The 22,346-nt window shown below is 33.5% G+C and overlaps 1 protein-coding gene and 1 long non-coding RNA gene across 6 annotated transcripts in view; one reads left to right on the forward strand and one right to left on the reverse strand.

Annotated features, from left to right (window-relative positions):
- GSTCD (glutathione S-transferase C-terminal domain containing) overlaps positions 1-22,346 on the forward strand; it is a 139,024-nt gene that overhangs the window by 97,655 nt on the left and 19,023 nt on the right. For 4 of the 5 annotated variants that reach the window (XR_008679125.2, XM_019025801.4, XM_055384859.2 and 1 more), the window contains exons 6-8: positions 16,686-16,801; positions 16,963-17,007; positions 19,392-19,520. Coding sequence is in view for 4 of the 5 variants with exons in the window: in XM_019025801.4 (XP_018881346.1) it covers positions 16,686-16,801; positions 16,963-17,007; positions 19,392-19,520 (290 nt within the window). In the remaining variant the exon portion in view is untranslated. The remainder of the gene's footprint in view (positions 1-16,685; positions 16,802-16,962; positions 17,008-19,391; positions 19,521-22,346) is intronic. The other variant, XM_055384858.2, reaches the window with a different exon arrangement.
- On the reverse strand, positions 216-20,937 carry LOC109026653 (uncharacterized). Its single transcript, XR_002005702.2, has 6 exons — positions 20,833-20,937; positions 17,107-17,169; positions 14,276-14,335; positions 5,887-5,948; positions 916-1,014; positions 216-464 (listed from the first exon to the last, which is right to left on the reverse strand). It is a non-coding gene; the product is annotated as an uncharacterized lncRNA (long non-coding RNA).

Below are 22,346 nucleotides of genomic sequence, written 5' to 3' on the forward strand. Positions count from 1 at the left end.
GAGTATCTAAACTTTTTGAGCTTCTTTTATTCATATGGAAAATGGAGGACAAATGCAGACCTTTGTATAGTTTTCTATAGTTAGTTTTCAGTACAGGAGATAAGGTATACAAGGTTCTTAGCACAGTACTGCCATGTAGGAGGATTCCAATAAATGGTTTATATTATTGGTACTGGTTTTATATTTGGCCATTAAACCACGCTTATTTTCTCCACATTATCTGTTTCCCTACTCTGAACCTATCAATTAAAAAGAATATCCAAGTCTCTATGTTTTTGCCTATAAAATGACTGGATTAGACTTGGTGAGTTTTAGGGTTTCTTTCATCTTTATAATTATATAGAACTTTGTTTAAGGAAGTGGGTACCATCCGTATACAGATTTTCCAAGTCAACTTAGTGTATATAAGTATTTCATATCATCTCTTCCTCTCTTCAGATGTTCAGTACTTCCTCCCTTTCTCTCTTAATTCAAAGAGAAAATAGAAAAATCAGAAAGAGCTCTACATATTTTATCAGTAAACACACCAACATATCTGTTTCTATGTCCATACACTATAGGCCCTCCGATCCTATTCCCATTTAAGCCCATGTCTCACTGTGCACTGTATTTCATCCCCTTGTGTCCTCAACAGTTTTTCTTATCAGTTATGCCAATCAGATAGCAAAAATTCTAAGGTAACTTTCACTTTTTAAAATCCTCCCTTACCTCAGTTAGCCCTACACCGACCACGCCATTTACGTGCTCCCCATTAACAAAACTCCTTAGATATTCATGACTTCATCTTCACTTCCTCCACTTTCTTCTTCCAATCTTTTGTTTAAAATTACCCATTTTTTAAAGTTGTAAAAGTAGTACAATGAATACCCATGTAGCCTTCATATAGAATCACCAGTTTTTACTATTTTGTCTTACCTTCCCTCTTTATCTGACATACACATTTTTCTTCAACCATTTGAGAGTTCCTTGCAGACATCATAACATTTCACCACAAAATACTTCAACGTATGTCTCCTAAGAAAAAGGGCATTCTCTTATATAATCACAAGCCAATTATCACCTACAGGAAATTTGACATCAATATAATAATGTTATGGAATACACTGCCTGTATTGAAATTCTCCCAATTGTTCAATAGCGCTCTCTCTTTGAATATGCAATAACCAATCAAAGATAGGCATGGTTTTTAGTTGTCATATATCTTAAGTATCCTTTAATATAGGATCCTGTCCTATAAAATTTGTTTTGTCTTTCTTAACTTTAACATTTTGAAAAAGAATCTATTCTAGGTATTTTACAGAATGTTCTCAATTTGGATTTATCTATTTCCTCTATTAGATGAAAATTAAACTATTGGCAAGACTGCAACAGAATGACTCAAATATTTTGGCCAGCATACTATAGAGCTAATGGTGTATGCCTTGAGTATACCACAGCAGGGAGCACATGGTATCAGTTTGACACATTGTTTGTGATATTAGGTTTGATCACTTGGTTGATATGGTGTCTGTCAGATTTCTTCATTGTAAGAATACCGGTTTCCCTTTGTAATAATAGTCTCTGAGGAGCTACTTTGAAACCATCGTGTTCTCCAGTAAGTTTTCCTCAATGGTTTTAGCATCCGTTGATGATTTCTATGCAAATCAGTTATTACAACGGTCATTATTAAATGGTGATTTTTGTATTTCTATTATGCCTTGTACATGTATCAGTTTTCCTTCTTCTCTCTTGATCCTATGATAATCAGACCTCTGTCCCATCATTCTAACAAAACTGCTGTTGTCAAGGTTACTAATGACTTCTGTTTACTAAATATAATAGACTAGTCTCAGTCCTTATCTTATTTGGTGTATCAGCTGCATTTGACAAAGTTGATCATTTTTCTCTTGAAATACCCCTTGGTTTGTCTCTGAGAAACCAGTAGAATAACCCCTTATCAGTCTCCTTATCAGCTTCCAAATCTCTAAATATTGAAAAACTCAGGGCTTAGTCCTTATACCTCCACTGCAAAACAATATATGGCAGTTTGATTCTTTCTAATTGCTCAGGCTCAGAACTCTAGAGTTATCCCTGTCTCTTTATTTTACTCTCTACATCAGTCCATCAGCAAATTCTGTCAGCTCTGTTTTTAAAATATGTTTCAAGTCAAATCACTTCTCACTACCTCCACTGCTGTATCTTAATCTAAGCAACTATCATGTCTAGCCTTGACTATTTCAGTAGTGACCTAGTTAGACTTCCTATTCAAGTCAAATAATGTCCCCAAATCCATCTAATTCAAAATAAAATCCAAAGTTTCCACATAGATTAAAAAGCTTTGCATACTGTAGCCCCTGGCTACTTCTTTGATCTTCTCTTCTGCGGTCTGGAATTCACTAACTGCAGCAGTCCTCCCTTATTTGCAGTTTCGCTTTCTGTGGTTTAGTTACCCGCAGTCAACTGTGGCCCAAAAATATTAAATGAAAAATTCCAGAAATAAACAATTTATAACTTTTAAATTGCACATCATTCTAAGTAGCATGATGAAATCTGGCACAATCCCACTGCGTTCTGCCTGGGACATGAATCATTCCTTTGCCCAGCAAATCCACACTGTGTACACTACTAGCATGATGGTCACTTAGTAGCTATCTTGATGATCAGATCGACAGCTGCAATATTGCAGTGCTTGAGTCCAAATTTTACTTAATAATGGCTCCAAAGTACAAAAGTAATGATGCTGACAGTTTGGATATGCCGAAGAGAAGCTATAAACTGCAAGCATTAAGTGAAAAAGTAAAAGTTATTGACTTAATAAGGACAGAAAAAAACTCATATGCTGAGATTGCTGAGATCTGTGGTAAGAACACATCTATCCATGAAATTATGAAGAAGGGAAAAGAATCCATTCTAGGTTTGCTGCCATACCTCAAGCTGCAAAAATTATGGCCATTTCAGTGTCTTTTAAGTGTTTGGTTAAGATGGAAAAGTCCTTAAATTCATGGGTAGAAGACATGAGCAGAAATGTGGTCTGATTGATGGCAGTCGGGTTCAATACTATCTAAGGTTTCAGTCATTCACTGAAGGTCTTAGAATGCATCCCCAAGGATAAGGGGAGACTACTGTATACTTGTTATTCTCTTTGTTTGGAAAACTCTTCCCCTAGATAATCCATACACCTTACTCTCTCACTTTATTCAGATCTCAATGTCACCTTATTAGAGAGGCCCTTTCAGGTCAGCCTATCTGTAATACGTTTACTCTTCCTTGCTCTTTCTCCCCTTTCTAATTTTTCTTTTTAACCCCTAATATAGTATATTTATTTGTTTTGTATGTATCACCTATCTACCCCCACTGGAATGTGTACTCCATGGCAGCAAGGACTGCTATATACCCAACCCTTAAAACAGTGCCTAGCACATCTTAAGCACCTAATAAATATTTGTTAAATTAACTGTTGAAATTCTTCTTAGTATTCTATTAATGATGACAAGTAAAGACAGGTTGGGTTTTTTTTTCCACTTTCAATGTAAGTCTTAATTTTATATCTGGTCTTTTTTCCTCCTAAGACATTGTTTACATTGTCTCAAAGTATACTGCAGTGAGAAATTGTGTTTTTCTAGGTTGTATAAATTAATGGGTTATTTATAGTGTTGCTGCTGCTACTACTAATCCCAGTATGTTTTTCTCAGTATTTGGATATGATTCCTTAAAAGGTAACAAATTTCTTAGATGCTAACCTAGTTTTTTTTTATTATAAATAATAGCACAAAGTCTTTTATTAAATCATTCATTTATGAATTTTAAAGGCCATCAATACAAAGTATTTATTTTACTGCCCCACATAATTCTCTAGGAAGTCTACCTGTCTTATATTGGCTAATGAAGGGAGAAAGTTCTAACTTCTCTGTATTGAATTAAAAGTAAAACTAGCCACATGTTTATAAGATTAAACTAATGCAAAATTTTAGCTCACCAACATCGCCCTGGTATTTTTTTTCTTTTATTTATTTGGTTTCTCTGTGTATCATATATATGTGGGATTTAAATAATGGGAAGAAATATATAAGACCTCAAGTCTGATTTTAGCAGTTCTTGGTTTGTTTGAACGAGTGAGGAAATTATCATGCTTGTTCTGTGGGTATGCAGATACACGAATGTTACTTATAAATGCCCTCATGCTACCGTGTCTGTGTCTCTAACATCAGGGGATGGATTTCAGAGAAGATAATGAGGTGTTTATATTCTGTTTTTTTATTGGGTATCCAGAAATGTTAAATTTTAAGCATTATCTTCAAGAGTTCTCATACACAATTAGCTATTTCATTATAAAATTAAATGATTGATTTTAACGGTGAACACTACTTATGACTTTATGTTCTCAGGATATTTTTAAAGTTTACATTGTATATGTCATGTTGTTTTCCTATGTTAATTTTCAAGAATAAATATTATAATAACTAATATATTTGAACTTTTAAACATCATTTTTGTAGCTCTCAATTTCAAGGAATAAAAATTATTTTGGTGCCTTTTATTCCTTTATGTTAATATTACCTTCTCAGTGACAGGAGCCCAAGTAGCATATCACTGAATTTTGCATTTTAAGTAATTTCTGGAGGTCCCTGGGAAATACAGTTGTCCTGAGGTGGAAGGGTCTATAATCTAAAGAATCTGATCTGTGTCTTTGTTGACTCACTGCATTCATTGGAACTGGATTTTAAAAAGCAAGTAGGCATTTTTAGGCAAAGAGGTAAATAAAGCAATATTTCCTGAAGTAGATTCCTAAAATAGTCCCTAAAGATAATTAGATAGTAAAAACATTCAGTTGTCAAGTAATCTGGGGAAATACTATGTTATTCTGGATTAAACAGTTTCTGTACTGCAAGACTCCTTAGCACTTTTACTATGCTGGTGGGCATTGTGATTCTCCAAAAAAATAGAAAAGGTATTAATTTTCTAAAGCTACCTGATGGTAGAACTCACTATTTTTCTCTCTAAATATCTTTTTATATCTCTTTCCTCTTAGTATCTTGAGAGACTACTGTTCCACAAGTGTGAAATTTCTGAAATATTAGTATTCATGACAAAGTAAACTGCATGTTTAAAACCTCAGAAAGATGATACAACATGGTGTGTTTGAAGAATAACTGGTAGTTTCATCTGACCAGAGAATGATGAGATTATGGGAGTAAAGGAGTGGCAGGAAGTGAGCTCAACCAGATGATGAAGTCTCAATGTTAAAAATCTAGGAAGGGGAGCATCACACTCTGGGGACTGTTGTGGGGTGAGGGGAGGGGGGAGGGATAGCATTGGGAGATATACCTAATGCTAGATGACGAGTTAGTGGGTGCAGCGCACCAGCGTGGCACATGTATACATATGTAACTAACCTGCACAATGTGCACATGTACCCTAAAACTTAAAGTATAATAATAAAAGAAAGAAAAAAAAACTGTCGTATCAGCAGTGGGGGAACCAATGAAGACTTTTAAGAAGGGAAATAGCATGAACACATTTGCATTTTAGAAGGAATGGGCATGAAAAGGTGAGACTTTAGAGCTGAGTGTTTAATTAGAAGACTATTACAAGTGATAAATAATTGTGAACTGAAGATGTGGCTTTGGTTGGAGGATGATGAGTGGATGATGATATTATTAACAAATAGAATATCAGGAAGAAAACAAGTTTCATGGTAAAAGGTTCAGTTTTTGGACATGTTTGGCTTGAAGTCTCTGGATGGCACAGGCATATATTAAGAATGCAATTGGAAAATCTGATCTACAGTTCTAGAGAGCAGTGTGAACTGAACTCTGTATAGTTTTGGGTATCAGTATGATGTTTCAAACCATAAGAGGACAAGAGAGAGATAATAGACATCTTTCTGATAAATGTTACGCATCCCACCTGAGTTTTTCTGTGGTAAATTTACTTCAAATCCAGAATCTTCAAATCCAGGTTCTGAGTTTCTGAAAATTTTTTAAAATGTTATCAAAATCTAGAAAGTATACCTTTAGCAAGTAAACATCAGGAGTGCTGTGATTACTTTGGTTATTTGGTCGGTTGGTTTTGTGTATGTGTGCTTGTGCATGCTTACACACTATAGTTTTTTATTTTTATTTTTATTTTTATTTTCATGTAGAGACAGGGTCTCACTGTGTTGACCAGGCTGGTCTCAAACTCCTGGCCTCAAGCAGTCTTCCCGCCTCTGCCTCCAAAGTGCCAGCATTACTGATGTGAGCCACCATACCTGGCTGTATACTATGTTTTAAATCAGCTATTGTCCATTACTTTTGCATTTAAAAGTCTAAACAGTGAAGACATAGGAGAATTTGTATTTACTGAATTAGGTTGTGGCCAAAAGAAGCACCTACTCTGGGTATACAATAACCATTAAAGTAAATCTTGAATATATATATATATTTTTTTACTAAATCCAAGCCATTTATATATATATGTTTTAACTCCAGCACTCCCACCACATGACATTTCCTTGAAAAATATACTTTAGCATGTCTCTCATGCTGATTTTAGATTGAAATAAATATATTATGAAAAGGATAATGTTTAATAATGATGAAAATTTCTCTGGTGTCAGAAAAACAGATGAAATAAATACAGAGGGGAGGCAGCATAGTGCATTCTAAAGTAGAAAAAAGTTATATTTATTTATTTTTCTTAAAAAGACAGTAAGCTTTACTACTATTTAACAGAGAAATTGTTAGTACTATGTATATTTGGGTCCTATTCAAAATATTTTACTAATAAAGGATTTATGTTTTCTGGGGTGGTAGGTGAGAGCACACACCTTGAATTGAGACCAGCAGGATTCAAATCCTGGCTCTATGATGGAGTAACTATGTGACCAAAGCAAGCTACTTCATTATTTTTGTTTACATTTTTCATCTGATAATGCAATAACAGTACCCAACCTCATTGAGCTGTTACGAAAAAGGATTGATATAATAAATAAAATATGCTTAGCACATCGTAACCATTCAGTAGTGCTAATACCAGGAAATAAGAATATCCATTCAGTGGACTTCATATATACAGGTTGAGCATCACTAATCCAAAAATCCAAAATCTAAAATGCTCCAAAACCTGGAACTTTTTGAGTGCTGACATGATGCAACAAGTGGAAAATTCCACGCATAAGTACTTATTACAAACTTTGTTTTGAGCACAAAATTATTTAAAATGTTGCATAAAATTACCTTCAGGCTATTTGTATAAGGTATATGTGAAACATAAATAAATTATGTGTTTACACTTGAGACCCATCCCCAAGATATCTCATTATGTACTTGCAAATTTTCCAAAATCCAGAAAAAAAATTTCTGAAACCCAAAATACTTCTGGTCCCAAGCATTTCAGACACTCGACCAACATTCATGATGAGTCTAAGTATACGCAATTGTAATGATCTCCCTCAAACATCCCTAGCTCTTTTCTACCTAAAGACTTTCACATCAGCAGTTCCGTTAATATGGAGTGCTTTTTCTCTTGTTTCCCATGGCTGGCTTCTTCTTTTTATTCAAATTTCAATTCAGTTACCTGCTCAATGATGGCTTCAAGATTACCTAATATAAAATATTCACCTAGTCAGTTTCAACCATATTATTCTATTTTAATTTTCTCCATATCATCACTTAATTTTTTATTATAAAACTCCCATCACTGGAATGTAAACATCACCCTTGTTCTCCATTGTTTCCAGCACCTTGATCAGGGCCAGGCATATAATAAGTGCTTTAAAAAAATTTGCTAAATTAATGAACTAGTCTGTTGAGGTTGTAATGAAAGAACCAGAGAAAAAGAGGGAGATTCAAAATTTCAGTTTTGGAAAAAATGCCTTCCCTTGCCCTACCTAGGCCCTAAACCAGTATACCTATTTCAGTAGACTCAGACCTCCCAACTGGTATAGTTTGAGTATAGTCTTGCTATTTTAGATCTGACATCCATTGTTACTTAGGATAAGATATGGTCACCCACATGTCTCCTGTAGTGCAAGCTTTCTCTGCCTAGCCCTTTGTATCTTTCCCTTTTCCTAAACCCTGCTGGTTGGAGCACTGCTAAACACTACTGCTGGCCAGGCGTGGTGGCTCACACCTGTAATCCCAGCACTTTGGGAGGCCGAGGCTGTTGGATCACCTGAGGTCAGGAGTTCGAGACCAGCCTGGCCAACACGGCAAAACCTCGTCTCTACTAAAAATACAAAAATTAGCTGGGCGTGATGGCGTGCACCTGTAATCCCAGCTACTTGGAGGCTGAGGCAGGAGAATTGCTTCAACCCTGGAGGCAGAGGTTGCAGTGAGCTGAGATCGTGCCATTACACTCCAACCTGGTTGACAGAGACTCTGTCTCAAAAAAAATAAATAAATAAAAATAAAAATAAATTAAAAAAAATAAATACTACCACTGCTAGGTACCACCCATCAAATTAGACCTATGCAGATATCAATACTTTCCCAGATTGAGTCCTTTTTGAATACTAATTTGGATCACTGTTCCCACCGCTATCCATGCCTGTAGCTGGGTTCATTCCCAGAGTCTTTTTCTTTCCACCATCCCTTGCTGCTGAGATCCTAACATTCTTTATAGTTAGGCCCATAAAGTTAGGATCCTTAGAAAGGGAAAAGGAATGGTAGAACTGGAATGTAAAACTGCCTTTGCGGTTTATACAGACCCTATGTAACTTGTATGAATAGCCCTGCCTTTGAGTGTTAACTTTTAAGTTTAATAACCATTCTCTATTTTGGTTATTGTCATAGTATTGAGCACTATCTCATGTATAGGTAGGTGCCCTAATAGATGCTATTCAATGATGCTAATTCTTACAAAGCCAATATTATGGTATCTGTCTTATGCTCCATTGCCACATAAATAACCTCTGCAAAGCTTAGTGCCTTTTCATAACAATTATTGATTTTATTCACAGTTCTGCAGTTTGGTTAGGGCTTGATGGGAAAGCTTGTCTGTTCTCCATACAGCATCAGCAGAGGAGGCTTGACATCTTAAAGCATATTTCTGTGTTCCAAGAGCAACCATCTCAAAAGACAAAAATTGGAAGCTGCCAGAAAAGAGCACCATGTTGTTTCTGTATTAGATAGATCAAACAGTCATGAAGCTGAGATTTAATAATAGACATAGATGCCACCTCTAGATGGGAATACCATATTTTAATATAGTATTAATATTGCCAAGAATTTAGGGCCGTGTCACTTTAGATATTCAGCATTTCATTTTTTAAACAAAATAAAATATATGACAAAAAAATCAAAGAAGAAAACCTATAAGGTCAGATCATAGTGGAAATTAGAACACCATGTGCACAAAAGAAGTATTTTTTAAAAAATCACTTGACTCTGGGAAAGTTGGCATCATTTCAGACTACTACAGTGGCATTTAACCTAATTACTGTGAAACATCAATTGGAAGCCAACTGAGGATTACTTGAATGGCCTCAAAAAGTTAACAAAACTATTAAGACACCTTACTGTTGTTAACTTAAGCCTCTGAAAAAGAGGGAAAAGAAGTAAATACCTAACTATTTTCTACAGTTAGCTTTTTTGTTTTAAAAACATTTCAGTTTGGTCTTGTGGGCAACTTAGACAATATTATGGACTTAAAATAACAACAACAAAAACCCAAAATGCCAGAGCAGAGTAATGTTTACTTTGTGTGGTGTAAATGGTATTTGGATGAAATGAAAATATATGTGTTCAATTAACTGTGGATTCTGGTATTTGGAAATTAAAAATTTTTTTTCATCTTAAAGAAAAAAATAGCAGGAATAAGAAGGTTTTACAATTTCCATTATTCACTGTATGTAAGCTCTTCTATAAACAAAGCAGAAGCTTTGACCTGGTAAGAGATGTGATTATACTTTCTTCAACTTTTGTCCCTCAGCCCAACATCTTGCCTAAACAGTTTTTAGTTATTGACTTTTTAAAGATGCTTTAGAATTAGATATGGAAGGGTGAAAGGTGCATGATATTTTTAGTCAGCATCTGCAGTACTATAACATGAAAGATCTTCCCAATCTATTTTCATTTCTTTCCTTCTGGATAATCCGATTTTGCAACAAATTGATTGCTCAACCTCTCCATGTCACTCTTCAATAAAATCAGAAAGGTTGCTACAGTCCCAAGGTGGGGAAATGGTCTCTTTCTGGAAAGGGTGAGACCCAAAGGTCAGTTCATTAAACAGAGTGACTTAGGAGACCTCTAATGCCTTAGCAATATATTCTAAAATCCTGACGTTCGAAACTTAAATTGATCCTTTTCATTGATAAGCCTGCTCTTGAAAATTTTATTTAGAGGAAAAACTGAAGTAAAATACATTTTATGATTGACTCTGAATAATTAAATTTTTCCCTAAGATATAATTACTAGGGAATCACTCATTTCCCTGCTAGAAAGCACCTCATTTCCTTGAATGCACGCATATGAAAAAGACACCAGCATTGAAATTCTGACATCACAATTAATTAAAAGCATCTGTTTAAGACAGGCATAACAGATCATATTGAAAAGAAGACTGAACCTGACATTAGAAATCCTACTTTAGAGTCCCAGCTTCACCACTTACCAGTTGCATGTCTTTGAACAAGTGCAAAGTCTGAGCAACCTATTTAGTGATCAGTGTCCTCATTTGTAAAATAAGAAAAATGTCATCTACTCTAACAACCTGACAGAGTTTTGAGGTTAGATGGTGTATCAAATATGCAAGTGCTTAATATATTGTAAAGCATCATATAAGCAGAAAGTATCCATCATTTTAGGAACTTTAATGAAACATATATGGATTTTTGTAAGTTGTGGCTGTTAAAATTTCTTTTAAGAACATTGTACAATGTGATTAATAAAATACATTTTCTAAGCACAAATATAATGTTTTGTACTAATTAAACAAACTATATGCTCATTAAGGATAGAAACTAAGAGTTATATATCTTTACGTCTCTAACAGTTTAGAGAACAGTTCTATATAGGCCAAGTTAGTTGTTTGATGTGTTGAATGAATTATTGAGAAAGATATACTTGTGAGGTCATTATTCCTAAATTTGGAAGTATAAATTAGCCTTTTTTAACATTATGAATTCCAATGAATTCTGCTTTCTTTTTAGTTAATTATTTAATTATTGAATACTCTAATAGTATATATAACAAAATTATAAGAGTAAAAATGCCATCACACTGTTAAGCTGTTGATGATTTCATAGACTGAACTGTGGGGTTTGTGAATGGGAGAGAGTATCAGATTATTTGTATCCACTGTTACAAGAAAATTGTCACATTGAGGTCAGTGCAGCTAAGAGGATTAGTGATAGTAGCCTCCAATTGGCTTTAAAAATGTAAAATTAAAATAACTATTCTAGATTTTTAGTGTTTTCAACAAGTTATCGCCAAAATTTAAACAAAGTTGCCCTAACCTACAGTGTAAACTTTATGTTGCTGACTAATTTCATGTATTTTCTCAGGAGTTTCTTTAGGAATTCTGTTCTTCCATTCTAGCTTTTGAAGTCTACTTACACAGCTTTAAATGGCTGTTTTGTTATTCTCTCACAAAAGTTTTCAGAAACTTTTCTATCCCTACTTAAAATACTGTTTTATAGTTGACTTCTTTTACTGTTTTGACAAATGCATGCATAGCATCGATATCTAACGTATTTTCACACTTAGTACCTGCAAAAATTAGCATAATGCCTTGAAATGCAGTTTGTCATATTTGCAGAGAAAACTCATTCATTAAACTTTTATTGAGAACCTTTTATGTGCTTATCAGTCTCCTGGTAATCTTTTCATTTAATTGGACCTAAGTTTATGCAGTTCCAGGAAAAAATATTCATATCTATTTCAGGGAGACAGAAGCAATTTCAGCTAATGGTTTTTTGGAGAGTTATTTTAATGAATTATACTTAGGTTTCATTTTATAATAATTTCACTGGTTAACAATAATAGACTTTATAGTATAAAAGATTTGTTATTTTGGGTAGTAACAAAGAGCTTGAAAAAGTAACTTTTTTCTCTTTTGTCTTGAAAAAAATTGTTATTGACAAAAGTAGGAGATGTTTTAAATTCATCCTGGAATAAGGAAAGGTGATGGGGTTCCTAAAGTTTTAAAGCAAGGAGATAGGTTTTAAGCAAAGGGAACAAATTATATAAAGGGACTAACTCATAAGGTGTGATAAATTCAAAGAAATGTCACTTGTGTAGAGAGGCTGGAACAATGGGCAAATATCAAAAGTAGCAGATGAGGTTAGCAAATTAATCAGAGCCCAGATCATTTAAACGCCTTGCTTTCTTGCCAAGACATCAATATTTTTTTCTTAAGGCAGAGAGGAGCCTGTAAAGGTATTTAAGCAAAGGAGAGATACTTTAATGGGTACATTTGGAAGGGACTTTAGTAATATACTGAGGAAAAGCATGCTCAGTGATTAGCTATGGAACAACGAGACAGAATGTGGTGAGCATAGTGCATCAGGGGTATAACAAGGGAAGAGGAGCCTGAGAAGGAGAGTGAGGAGAATTTAATAGGGGTTCAAAAGATTTCTTGATCTAGAACACCGGGGTTCAAAATGGTTTAATGAGTTCAATTGATTCCATTTTATTTTTTAATTAAATCACTTAACGGCAGAGAGCATCAATTGGGGTTCAATGCTCCAGATAATTTTATGGATGATCCTATCTAATTTGAAGATATACTATATCCAGAATAAAAATGATGCAGACTAACATTATAAAAGAACACCTTAGTTGGTAATAATGTAAAATTAACAGTGCTGTCTATTCAGATTGAACTTGTCCCTAAGCAGCTCTAAGTACATTAAATATGAAAGCAAGGCCATGTTTTCGGTAAGACACAGAGAGGCAAACAACAAGCAATGTCATTTCCTATCTGGCACTGTCTGCCTGTATTTTCACGTCAATCTGATGTTCTACTACTTCCCCCATTGATCTCTCATTTTTAGGTGCAAGTGAGTTAATTGTAGTTTTCTCCTAAATATGTCATATTGTTCTTGGTATGCCTTCCCCATCCCCATTCTATTTGGTAAGTTTCTGATCCTCCTTAAATGCCCAAGTCTCTGTAAAGGCCATTCTAATGTCTCAAGACATTTCTATTTTATCTTCAATGCACATACTTTTGCACATAATTAACACACACCTTCTTCTTAAATACCCTGTTAACTTCTTAAGAACAGAAACTATGTCTTCTTATTCATTTCTGTTGAGATGCGTCCTCTGCATATAGATGAGTATTGGGCATATAAGTAGGTATCTTACTTATTGTTCCAAGCATGAAAACCATAGCAACTGTGGGGATAGAACCTCGGCTTTGCTGTTGATTGCCCTATAAAGCATGATAAATGACCATTCATCAGCTTGTCTTTCTTAATGCTGTTAATCAGACCTCTTTTGAAAACATTAACATTTGTGGTTGTCGCCTTCCCTCTCACCTGTTCAAGGTTCTATTAGTGCCACCTTGTCTATTCAATTGTCTTATACCTTCTTTAAAAGAGTGGTGTATACAACATTGATCTCTGTTGAAAAAATTTGCTTTTGCTCTTGATTTTTTTACCTTTTTGGTGTGTTTTTAAGCTCTAAACATAGTTTTAGCCTTCTTTGTCTCCATATTAAAAAAAAACACACAGAATACTGTTGGTGTGCTATATCTCAAACAAATGTTTTGAAAACAAAACAGCAAAAGAATAGTAAAGACATCTAATGAGTATCCATGCACTCTTTTATAAGTAAGTTATAACTTGTAAGATACTTGTTATTTTAAGCTAAGAAACAAAAAATTAAGAGCTGCCTGATTTGGGACATAAATTACTACACTGAACATGTGTGCTGGTGGTACATGTACACATTTTCCAGTGATTTTTTTTTTGCATTATTTGATGCTTTGGATGAACCAAAAATGCTGGTGTTTTAACATGGCTTCCCCCTTGCTTAAAAATTGGTTCCTTTACCTCTGTACTTTCTTTTCTGGCAATGCAAACCACACTGAAGTGTCTAATCAAGTACCTCCTAACTGGAATTAGACAAAGAAAAAACTCATTTGCAGAAGAATTGCATTGCAGAACAAATGACATCATTTGTATTAAAACATTCTACACTTAGATTTCTTTTTCTGTGACACTAGAGATCCATCATTTTTAGTCAAGCTAAAAATAGATTGTAATTTTATGCTTGTAAATAATGTCTCAGGCACAAGGATACTGAATAAAAATAGAAAGTAGGATTTGATTTTTAAATTAATACTGTATCCCAAAATACCACTTCTTTACCTTGTTGAATATATTTGAGATCCTGCTCATATTTCCTGGAGCTTCGTAATATTTATAAAACTAGAATGGGGAAAGAGAATACTTTATTAGAAGCAGCTTTTCCATAAAGCATCTGAGCACCATGCTGCTGTATTTTTAGCTCAATCTCTGTGAATATTATGTGCAGCGTATGGTCTCTCAACTTAAACACAACCCTGAAAAGTACCTCTTTGCTTTCAGCCTTCATTTCTACATGTATTTTTTTATATGCAAAGATGCAGTATTAGCAAGAAAAACAGATCTCTATCAGCATTTGCTTTTGAAACAGACCTAAGGAAGTTAGGTAATTCTAAATTTCTAGTAAAAATGTGGTATAGAACTTGATATTAGATATTCCATTTAATAATTTTTTTCCTATCTCCTTATTCTTAACAAAAACATTCCTTTTAACTTTCTTTTATGAAAATTCTTTGACTAGGAACTGTTAAGAAATCTACAAACAGAGCAAAGACAGAAATACTCGTGCTCATTCCTTACTTCATGGTGGCTCCATTTAATAGCAGTATTTTTCACTCTAGGTCTCCGAAGAGCCTCAAAGTACTCTTCTTTTTGCCTTCTGACACCTCCTTTCCTCCCCTCTTCTTGTTCTTATTCTTTCTACTGCAAATTAAAACTGCATTGCCATAAAAATATAAGGCATATTTAGATGAATAGAAGGATGGATAGAAGTATGATAAATCAAGTACAGTAAGTTGTTAATGGTAGAATCTAGGTGGAGGGTATAAAGGCATTCACTCTAAGATTCTTTCAGTTTTGCTAGATGCTTGAAAGTTGTCATGACAAAAATCTCTTAGGAGTGGTTACCCATGAAGGGTGGGATTACAGCTTTTACTTCTTCTGTGTTTAAATATTGTACACATATATTATTAGAGAAAAATGAAGATAGTTCTTTTAAAAGCTACATGAATCTGTCTTCACGAATGAAGTCATCAGAGTATTGACTGAAATATTCTTCATATTTGAAATTTACATTCATCCATGCTAAATAATTAAGGATGTGACAAAAGTATCAGCTGTGTATGATGCTCACATCATTACAATAGGAAATTGGGTACTTCAATTATAGTGTATATATAGTCAATGGAATACTATGCAGCCATTAAAATATATAGATAGGAAGCAACGCATTGACATGGAAAGATATTTATAATATTTCATATTTTGTAATATAACATTTTATATTTTATACCTAGCTAGAACACATAAAATTTATGCATATAACTGAAAGTAACCATACATATACATAAAATGTTATCGCTGAATTATGATGCTATAAATTTTTTTATATAGTGTTTTATTTACATTTAAAAATCTTTCCTAAAATAATATTTTCCTGTGCTTTTTAACTTAGTAACATAAGAGAGAAGGAAAACAGAAAAGAGAAGAAAAGAAAAATGTCATGCCATTTTTCTGGGAAAAAGGAGCAAGGAAACCTTAGTATGTTTAATTTTTTATCAAACCAAAAAGATTATCGGGATTTTCCCTTTTATCTATATCATGGAAATCTGGTGTCTTACATTTTCTTAATTTTGCTCTTGTAAAGAATGCACTTGAAATATGTAAAAACAAATAATTTCATTCATTCTTCTGAAGATATTTTCATGGATTTGACTAGCAGTTTTGAAAGGAAAGTTAAGACGTTTTTTATGTTGTGGGGCCCCAGGCATTTCATACTTGGAAATGCCCTATCTTGAATCTCTAATTGCATTATATTTCTGTCTGACTCAGGAGGAAAGGAAGCTTCAAAGCAGAAAACAGAAAATCCAATTTCTCCCTAAATACAGTAACCATTGATATATTTCAGACAATGTAACACCTGTGTTTCAAGGTTTCCCAGTGTCCTACACAGAAGAATCAAGAGTTCAAGGATGTGCTAATTAAACAATAAAAATACTTTTACTTATTATGGATCTCTCTATAAGGAGAGTAAGCAATGTGTTGAAATTAGGTACTCTTTACAATATGTCTCTGAAAAAAGATAAAGGGAGAAGACAATTACTGTTATTTTTTCCATTCTGCCAACATTAATTGGACAGTTGGTTTATGACCCTAAACTTAGTGTTTCAGTTATTGTTTCCATGCTTTAAAAGACATATTTTTCCCCATAGATTTCCTTTCAATGGCTATTGAAGGAAATGTTGAATAGACATAAAAGTAAAACAAGCAAAAATAAAGTTCATCTCGGGTTCTAGTCCTCCTAGTCCTCATAGTCTGTTACATGGAATTTATCATTTATTATTTTATATGTATGTATGTGTGTGTATGCTCCTCCCCCTCCTCCTCCTCTATGCTGGTAGTCTATTTTAAGCGTGTCTTCTTGTTCCCTCAAAATATATAATGTTTTGTGTTCTTCATTTCTTGTCTTTCTCAGGTAAAATGTCCAGTGATCGAGCTTTGAGGAAGCAGCAACAGTTGAACAACCTTGTCTATGTGGTAACAAATCAGGCCAAACCTGGTGACAGAATTGTGGATTTCTGCAGCGGTGGGGTATTTTATCTCTCCTTTCATCCTTTTTAGTCTTTCTAAGATTATGAGACTTTTCTATATTACATTCAAGGTCATGTTTTTATTTGGCAAGATTGTGGTTTCAGAATGAGGAAAAGCTGTGGGGACCAAAGCTAACTTGTTTGTCTTACTGACTTTTTCAGGGCCATGTTGGAATTGTCCTTGCTCACATGTTGCCATCATGTCAGGTAAAGCCAGAATAAGAGATAAAAGGAAATATTTTAAAATTATGCAGTTCAGCTAGCCAAATTTGGTTTATCCTGCTCTTGGAGTTTCTAGTCACTCACCCAAGTCAAATATGTGGCACAGGCATTGTCTTTTCTTTGAAATAAACTTCCAAGACTCAGAATCTTAAGGAAAAAAAAGTAAAGTAAGATCATAAAACAGTTATCAATTTTTAAAAAAGGTTTATAGGTTTAAGTAATTTTTCAAAGAAGTAGCTATTTTATTGATAAATAAAATAATTATGATTCAACTAGTTTAATTTTCAATATAATTTTAAATGGAAATATTGACCTCTGAAACTTGCTGAGCATGTTCTTTTGGTATCTTGATTTTGATCCATTGCATCAAAATTATAACAATAGCAAAATTTTTTAAAGCAAAAAAAAAAAAAAAAACCCAAAACCTACCATACTGATCCATCAAATGCTTTGCTTTTCTTGTTCTCATTAAGTCATTGTCCATAGGGATGCTAATTGTTGCAAATTTTAAAAATGCAAACACAATTTATCCCTTGCTTTCACTCAATATTGTATCATAAATGTTTTTCCCTATTGCTAATAGTTTTACGTATCATCATATTTCGGAGACTACCAAATATATTTTCAAGTAAATATATCAGAATGTATTCAATCATTGCCACAATTTGTTAGAATTTTGTACTGATTTTAGTCTTCTGCCATGTTAAATCAGTTCCTCACTGTGACCACTTCTTAGCGTAAAATTCTGTTTGTTTTTGTTTTGTTTTTAATACAAACTCAACTGCAACAGAGTCTTTGCTTGTGAGCTCTCTGGAAGGTGTGAACTAGTTATAGTGAATACTGGTGGAAGAAAAAAAAAATGTGGAAGAACTAATAGACTGGCCAGAATAACATGTAACAGAATGATGACGAGGGGACAGGGAATAGCATTCTTTTATTTTTCTTTTCTTAGAGAATAAACAGGAAAATAAATAAGGAATCCTGGGAGAAGAGGCAGTTGTTTGTTTTATTATTAAGTAAAGCAATAATTTTGTGATTGAGTAGGAGGAAGAGAGCTCACAGAGTAAAATTCTGAGAAGCAGAGTCAGGGATGTAATACTTTTTCTTCCCTTATTAATATTTCTGGAAGCTTAGAAAGGTTGAAACCAAAAATGAGTAATCTTGTCTAGAATAAAGTCAGGAAAGCCTTTCACACCAAGTATAGTCTAACAGGTTTTTCAAACAGATTTTTTCTTACAGACAAGCATAAGAACAAAATAAGAACTAGGAATGATAGTGATGAAAGTGACTTAATTCTTTTCATTTTTCTCCATTCAAACCATCTTCTCTGCCTAGATTATCACTGGAGTCTCCTAACTGGTTTCTCTGCCCTCTGGCCTTGTTCCCACCAATCCATACCATACATTACAGACTACTAAAACTTCTTTTATCATAATTGCATGATCTGGTTTCAGTTTACCTCTCCAGCCTCATTTTCACCCTTCACACCCTGTCCCCCCATCGCCACTATCACCATGACACACATTGTGCCCTGGAAATTGCGTACCAATTTTCTCAGTTCTTCAAACATGCCATATTCTTTCTCATCTTGGGCCTTCATGTGTTTCTCTCCCTAAAATACTCTTCCATTTCCCCCAAACCGATTTGTATTCATTTTTTAGGCCTCAGTTAATATGTTACTTCCCCATGAAAATAGTCATCAAGTTTGAATGCTCCCATTGACATTGTTTGTCTTTCATTTAACGCTTATCACACTGTATTATTATTATTTTTGATGTTTTGTTTTTGGTTTTTTTTGTTTGCTTGGTTGGTTGATTGGTTTGTTTGTTTGTTTGTTTGTTTGTTTGAGACAGATTCTCCCTGCGATGCCCAGGCTGGAGTACAGTGGTGCGACCTCAGCTCACTGTAACCTCTGCTTCCCGGGTTCAAGGGATTCTCCTGCCTCTGCCTCCCGAATAACTGGGACTACAGATGCACACTACTATGCCCGGCTAATTTTTGTATTTTTAGTAGAGACGGGGTTTCACCATGTTGGCCAGGCTAATCTCGAGTTCCTGACCTCAAGTGATCCGCTTGCCTCGGCCTCCCAAAGTTTGGGATTACAGGCGTGAGTCACCACGCCCGGCCCACGCTGTATTATTATTGCTTGTTTCACTTATATCACTATGCTTCAAAGCTATATCACTATAGTTCAAAGACCTTTCACTTTTCCTTTCTGTACCAGATTATGTGACATACTTCCTGCCACAGAATAGAGGCTCAATATAATACGTTCTCCATTATTAAAGCTATGAAATATAGTAATAATGCTTTGCCTAATGTCTGAATTATGTTACTAAATATACTGTTGTTTTCTGGGTAAAATCTAGGTTACATTAATAGAAAACAAGGAATTATCATTAATTCGTGCTAAGAAGAGAAGTGATGAACTGGGTTTAAGCAACATTTGGTTCATTCAAGCAAATATGGAATATTTTACTGGGATGTTTAATATTGGAGTAAGTAATCAAGTAATTTCAATTTCTTTAATTAGCTAAATAAGAAAAATTACATCCCTTAGAGTAAATAAAAAAGATAATTTTGTGTTCTTTGCCAAACAAATTTATAATTTTGTATACTTATATTATCTATGAAATATAGCATATTAATGAATATTATTTTATTCATAGCACTTCATCATTACATAATAGAGATAACATTGGCTCCTCTGTCAGACCAGAACTTTATTTTCTTCACTACAGAATCCCCAGTAGCAAGTGCTGAAAACTGGTTAATAATTGAATAATTGATTCTGATGAACATGACTTGCCTTGGTTTATTCTGCATTTTTAGGAGACAATGAAGGAAAAGAAAAAAGAAGAAAAGAAAAGTAACTTGTTAGTAATCTCTAAATACAAGCATTGCCTTGTGATTTTTTTTAGCTAAGATTTTATATTTACATGTATTTTCAGGTTCCAAGAGAGAAAGTATATTGATCATGTTTCTAAACCTTTGGATCAAATTGTTATTATTTGATATTATGAAAAATCCCTAAGATATGTAATTCTGCCTGATCATTAAACCCCAGGGTTTTATTATTTTTTGTAGACTTTGAGTTTTATGAACATGTTAGTGTTGCTGCTATTTCTTATATTTGCTTTAAATAATTTTTTTCTGATTTTGATAGGAATATACATTTTGATAGTAATACAGAAAAATACATAGTAATATAAAGAAGAAATAACCTATATGCCTACTATCAAGTGATAAATACTATCAAAAATCTTTAGTTTTTTATATTTATGCATGCATATAAATGCATATTTTACACATATGTGAACATTGTTAAGACCATACTACATAGATCCTGCATTGACTGAATGCTGTTAAAAATCTTTTACCTACTTTTTAATCATCCTTTTTTCTCTCATTGTTATAATGCAATTATTACTATGATGGATATTTTATGCATCCTTTAAGAATTTTGATGCATTTGCCAAACCACTTTCCAGGAAGGTTCTTACTGACATCCTTTCTAATTACATATGTTCATATAAACATGTGGTTGTCTAGGTAGAACTTTTATCAACTTAAGTAATTCAGACCTTTTATAGTATTTCTGATTTTTACCCAGTGAAATTTATTTCTTAAATATTGACTACTGCAAATTTGGGGGTTTATTGTAATTTTTTTCCAACCTAAAAAGTATGCTATTTGTTTCCTTTGCAGACACGCTCTACAGTTTACTTCTCTTTTTATAAGCCTGGCTGTTAATAAGGAAATTCAGGAAAATGTAGACATGTAATCTAGAAAATTCAAATTAAAAAATACCTGTGCAGCTTTAACTTTACATAAATGTTGACGTAAAGTTTAGCACTTCTCCCATGAAACAAGCCATTAAACCAGTCCAGATATTACCAGTACACCAGACAGAATGGTAGCAAGTAAATGTGGACTGCTACCCATTTATTTACCTCACAAAGCATGGAATTTCCAGCCTATGTCTGTTCCATCCGTCTCCTGGCCCTTCATGACTTATAGATGCTAAATCACTCTAGCATATTCTTGTAACTTCCAAGTGTATAATTTACTAACGCCAACTAAAAATGTATATATCTCTTTGGAAGTGAAATTTTTTCTACATTTCGTAATACATCTATAATGACTTTTTTTCCTTTCATAATTACCCTTGTCAAGGTGTATAGAAAATGGATTAAAATTGCTTAGAAGGTTAAGTTAAAAGTAGATTCACTCTGAAGAGAATAATTTGCCTAGGAGAGTAATTGAGGTATTGTCACTAGGTAAATTAGACTAAATGCATCAGAGGTTCTAACTCCTGTGTTAAATGTGTTCCAGTATACACACAAAAAAATTTAAAAAATATTGTGGCTAGAGAGGAAAGCAGAATAACCAGATATTGGAAATGCATTAAAACTGCATAAATTCATGGTTTTGTGACATTTCAATAAGGGCTTAGTTAGCATTTCTCTTTGCTTAGTAAATGCTTTATTTTTTTCATTTACTATTTTTCTTTAGATATAAAAATTAATAGTATAAACAAGATTTTAATGAAAGAATTTTAAAAGACTTAGAAACAACTAAGTCTTTTTAAATTATTAAATTTTATAATATGTGTATTAATACCCATGCTCTCAAACAATATTACAAATATCTATTTGCAAATAGTATTACATAAAGGGTCATGACTATGGAAAAATGCTCATTTTGCATTAAAAACAAAAGCCGTATCAAGGCTAAACAGCCTGCCACCAACATGTTTAGTTGGAAAATTTCAACAATAACAAACAGTCATTTCAACCAGATGATAAGGTACTGATTTCTAACAGTATTGGTGAATCCTTTCTGTTCATCAACATGTATATGAAAATCTCAAAACAGTTTTATTTTCTAGTTATTGGTATTTGCTTTTTGCTATTTTGCCCACAACATAATTTTTAATTATTGTTTATAACTCATAAGTGCTGACTACTTAATTATAAGCTCATTTCTATTTATGTATGTATGTTAGTGTACAATTAAAAGAAGCATGTGTAATTATAGACTGTAATTCAGTAACATTTTTGATAAGTAATTATATAATCCTTGTTTTAAAAGATAAGGACCTTGAGAAATTATATATTCTGCAGGCACGCTTTTTAAAAAATCATTGAGGCAAAATAGGGGACTTCTGAGATGAAAATAGCAGATAGAGGTATTTCAACCCCGCTTCTCCCCAAAAAAGTTCAGATCCCCAAATAACAAGAACAAGAATCAGAAAAATCAAACTCTATGATGAAGCTATATTCAACATTCTATAACTTGAATCACAATATGAAGTGTGAAGG

The sequence above is a fragment of the Gorilla gorilla genome, chromosome 3 (genome assembly GCF_029281585.2).
Source record: "Gorilla gorilla gorilla isolate KB3781 chromosome 3, NHGRI_mGorGor1-v2.1_pri, whole genome shotgun sequence".
Classification (NCBI taxonomy): domain Eukaryota; kingdom Metazoa; phylum Chordata; class Mammalia; order Primates; family Hominidae; genus Gorilla; species Gorilla gorilla.